The sequence below is a fragment of the Euleptes europaea genome, chromosome 3 (genome assembly GCF_029931775.1).
Source record: "Euleptes europaea isolate rEulEur1 chromosome 3, rEulEur1.hap1, whole genome shotgun sequence".
Lineage (NCBI taxonomy): Eukaryota > Metazoa > Chordata > Lepidosauria > Squamata > Sphaerodactylidae > Euleptes > Euleptes europaea.
The window spans coordinates 40,547,424-40,551,521 of NC_079314.1; the positions used below are offsets into that span (position 1 = coordinate 40,547,424).

Here is a 4,098-nt window from a genome sequence, read left to right on the forward strand (position 1 = left end):
TGCTATAGTGGCACAATTACACTCTCCTAGTTTAAATAACATGTTCTCAGAAAAAGACTCTTTCTTAGAACTACTCCCATAGATATGGTGGGCAAACTTTGGAACATATACCATATATGGCGGTTTTGAATCAGTTTTCCCCTATGTGTGTACCACCAAGTCACAGCTGACTTATGGCGACCCCATAGGGTTTTCAAGGCAAGAGACGGTCAGAGGCGGTTTGCCATTGCCTGCCTCCGCATCACGCCCCTGGTATTCTTTGGAGGTCTCCCATCCAAATACTTGCCAGGACTGATCCTGCTTAGCTTCTGAGATCGGGCTAGCCAGGTCAGGGCTCTTCCCCACATACCGGAGACTTATTTCCAATTAAGTAGTCAGAATTAAGAAAGCTACCACACTTAGCTACAGAAAGCAGTTTCAGCTTTTTGTTTTTCTAAAGGACCATCTCCAGTTGGAACACCCCATTAAGAACTCATGACAATTTCAGTAACGTCTATCACCCCAACTGCAATTGCACTCCCATGCAATGAGGCAGCAGATGAGCTCAAGACAAAGTGTAACAGCTGTTAAGAAGTGAGCAAGAGTCCAGTAGCACCTTAAAGACTTTACAAAATTTCTGGCAGGGTGTGAACTTCCGAGAGCTTCCACAGCTCACTTCTTTTTCTTCAGTATCTGAAGAAGTGAGCTGTGGAAGCTCTCGGAAACTCACACCCTGCCAGAAATTGTGTTAGTCTTTCAGGTGCTACTGGACTCTTGCTCTTTTCTACTGCTAGTGACAGACTAACACAGCTACCCATCGTGAGCTGTTAAGACTGTTTCCCCTGTTCACTTTTACCAGAATCAGCCTCATGGAATCCAGCAGGCCTCTTAGCCTCCAGCAAACACGCCTAAGGGATTGGTCCATAAGCATATGCAAGGAATTAGAGTCCCTTGCTGTGCACAATAAGCAATTTTCAGAAAGTTATTACTTTGCAAGAATTCTGGGTGTTCATATAATTGCCCTAAAGTTATTCCCTCATAATTAAAATCACCCTAAAAGATATTTTCTTTCCCCTGGTAATGTTTGGGTTTGCTTATGCTGATCACACGGTGCTTGCATCACCAGGTAAAGACACACCAGGATGCTGACATCCGCCCTGCCCTCCCCTACTGATTACTACTTGTTACCCAGTGGCTCAGAAAAACTTTAGCAATCCTAAATGAAAAATTCAATACCCCAGCCCCATTCTCTTTTCAGGAAGCCTCCTGTTGTAACAGGTACACCTTATTAAACTAGATTATAACCACAGGTGGTTTGCCTATAAAAAGGCCAGCACGCCAGGAGGTTTAAAAGATGCTGGCAATTAATTTCTATAGTGGAAGTTCAGGAACTGGTGCCTATTTTCCTGTCACACTAAACCCATAATTTCTACCCATCCATCTCATTAACAGCGAACTTATTTCTAAAAATAAGAGAACCATATTCAATTTCAAATAACGTTTATTACCAACATTTCAAAATAACCAGACTAAGAGTTTTCAACATTTTAAAAATATTTTTGGTACTTTTGTTACATTTTCCATGTTCTCTTGCAATGTTTCTCTCTCTTTATTTTTGCTCGATCAAAATGCTCAAGTGGACATCTGAAACAATGAACAGAAGAAACAAACCCACCAAAAAGCACAGGTATCTGAATAGCAAAACAAACGCTCTCTCGGCAACAAACTAAGCTGGCTGTGCATTCCCAGGTACAGCTGAGAGCAAACCAAGGCCTCCTCCCCACACCCTCCCCACAGGAAGACCCCTCCAGTAATGGCACTGACTGAACGGAGGCAACAGAAGAGCAGGCTGAAATTGCTCCCATAGTCCAGTCCAAAGACGGTTAGTCCACTTCTTCAATGGTGGGGCCACCGCCTGGGGCCCCAGCAGCTCCGGCCCCCTGGTATAATTTGGTAACAATGGGGTTGCAGAGCCTCTCCAGTTCCTTTTGCTTGTGCTCAAACTCCTCCTTCTCCGCCATCTGGTTGCGATCCAGCCAGCTGATGACTTCTTGGCACTTCTCTAGGACCTTCTGCTTGTCCTGGTCCGCAATCTTGCCTTTCAGCTTCTCGTCCTCCACCGTCTGCTTGATGTTGTACACGTAGGATTCGAGGGCATTCTTGGACACCACCCGCTCCCGGTTGGCCTCGTCCTCGGCCTTGTAGTGCTCCGCTTCATGCACCATGCGCTCGATGTCGTCTTTGCTGAGGCGGCCCTTGTCGTTGGTGATGGTGATCTTGTTCTCTTTGCCGGTGCTCTTGTCCACGGCCGTGACGTTGAGGATGCCGTTGGCGTCGATGTCGAACGTGACCTCGATCTGGGGCACGCCGCGAGGGGCCGGCGGGATCCCCGTCAGGTCAAACTTGCCCAGCAGGTTGTTGTCCTTGGTCATGGCCCGCTCGCCCTCGTACACCTGCACCAGCACACTGCTCTGGTTGTCTGAATAGGTGGTGAAGGTCTGCGTCTGCTTGGTGGGGATGGTGGTGTTGCGCTTGATCAACGCCGTCATCACCCCGCCCGCCGTCTCGATGCCCAGAGACAGAGGCGCCACGTCCAGCAGCAGGAGGTCCTGCACGTTCTCCGACTTGTCCCCAATCAGGATGGCGGCCTGCACGGCAGCCCCGTAGGCCACGGCTTCATCGGGGTTGATGCTCTTGTTGAGCTCCTTGCCGTTAAAAAAGTCCTGCAGCAGCTTCTGGATCTTGGGGATGCGGGTGGAGCCTCCCACCAGCACGATCTCATTGATCTGCCCTTTGTCCAGCTTGGCATCTCGCAGGGCCTTCTCCACGGGCTCCAGAGTGCCACGGAAGAGGTCGGCGTTGAGCTCCTCAAAGCGAGCCCGGGTGATGGAGGTGTAGAAGTCGATCCCGTCAAAGAGCGAGTCGATCTCGATGGAGGCCTGGCTGGAGGAGCTGAGGGTGCGCTTGGCCCTCTCGCAGGCCGTGCGCAGCCGCCGGACAGCCCGCTTGTTGCCGGCGATGTCCCGCTTGTGCTTGCGCTTGAACTCCTCCACAAAGTGGCTCACCATCCGGTTGTCGAAGTCCTCGCCCCCCAGGTGGGTGTCCCCGGCCGTCGACTTCACCTCGAAGATGCCGTCCTCAATGGTCAGGATGGAGACGTCAAAGGTGCCCCCGCCCAGGTCGAAGATCAGGACGTTCTTCTCCCCGGCCCCGCTGCCCTTCTTGTCCAGGCCGTAGGCGATGGCGGCCGCCGTGGGCTCATTGATGATGCGCAGGACGTTGAGGCCAGTGATGGTGCCGGCGTCCTTGGTGGCCTGGCGCTGGGAGTCGTTGAAGTAGGCGGGCACGGTGATGACGGCGCTCTGCACCTTGCGGCCCAGGTAGGCCTCGGCGATCTCCTTCATCTTGGTGAGGACCATGGAGGAGATCTCCTCGGGGAAGAAGGTCTTCACCTCGCCCTTGTACTCCACCTGCACCTTGGGCTTGCCCCCCTCGCTGACCACGCGGAAGGGCCAGTGCTTCATGTCCGCCTGGACGGTGGGGTCGTCGAACTTGCGCCCGATGAGGCGCTTGGCGTCGAAGATGGTGTTGTTGGGGTTCATGGCCACCTGGTTCTTGGCGGCGTCGCCGATGAGGCGCTCGGTGTCGGTGAAGGCCACGTAGCTGGGGGTGGTGCGGTTGCCCTGGTCGTTGGCGATGATCTCCACCTTGCCGTGCTGGAAGACCCCCACGCAGGAGTAGGTGGTGCCCAGGTCGATGCCGATGGCCGGCGCCTTGCCCGACATGGTCGGTCGCTGCTCTCTCTCTCTCTCTCTCTCGGGGAAGCCGCGCCGCTCAACCGCCTCTCGCGCGCCCGTCCGCCGCCGCTCCGCCGCTGCGCTCTCCTCCGCCTCAGAAAGCCGCGCGCGCTCTGCCGCTGCCGCCGCCTCAGGCCGCCTTTTAGAGCCGCTCGCGCGCGCGCGCGCTTCTGGAACCTGCCGGCGCTCCTCTTCTCCCGGGCCGGCCAGAAACTTCCAGAGGAGCCGAGCGTCGCGGAGAAGGACTGATGTCGTCGGCAGCCAATGGGGTTGGCGGGGGGGGGCGGGCGCGAGACGCCTTCTGGGCGGCCGTTATGCAAAA

The 4,098-nt window shown here is 54.4% G+C and overlaps 1 protein-coding gene across 1 annotated transcript; it reads right to left on the bottom strand.

Moving 5' to 3' along the window:
- Positions 1-1,794: 1,794 nt before the first annotated feature.
- LOC130475608 (heat shock 70 kDa protein) lies at positions 1,795-3,764 on the bottom strand. The gene has a single exon (XM_056847426.1). It carries the CDS (start codon positions 3,762-3,764, stop codon positions 1,863-1,865), a length of 1,902 nt encoding a protein of 633 aa, XP_056703404.1. The 3' UTR covers positions 1,795-1,862.
- Positions 3,765-4,098: the final 334 nt, after the last annotated feature.

What these genes read in the sequence shown, in the direction of transcription:
- LOC130475608 (XM_056847426.1), bottom strand. Translation starts at nt 3,764, where the DNA reads ATGTCGGGCAAGGCGCCGGCCATCGGCATCGACCTGGGCACCACCTAC.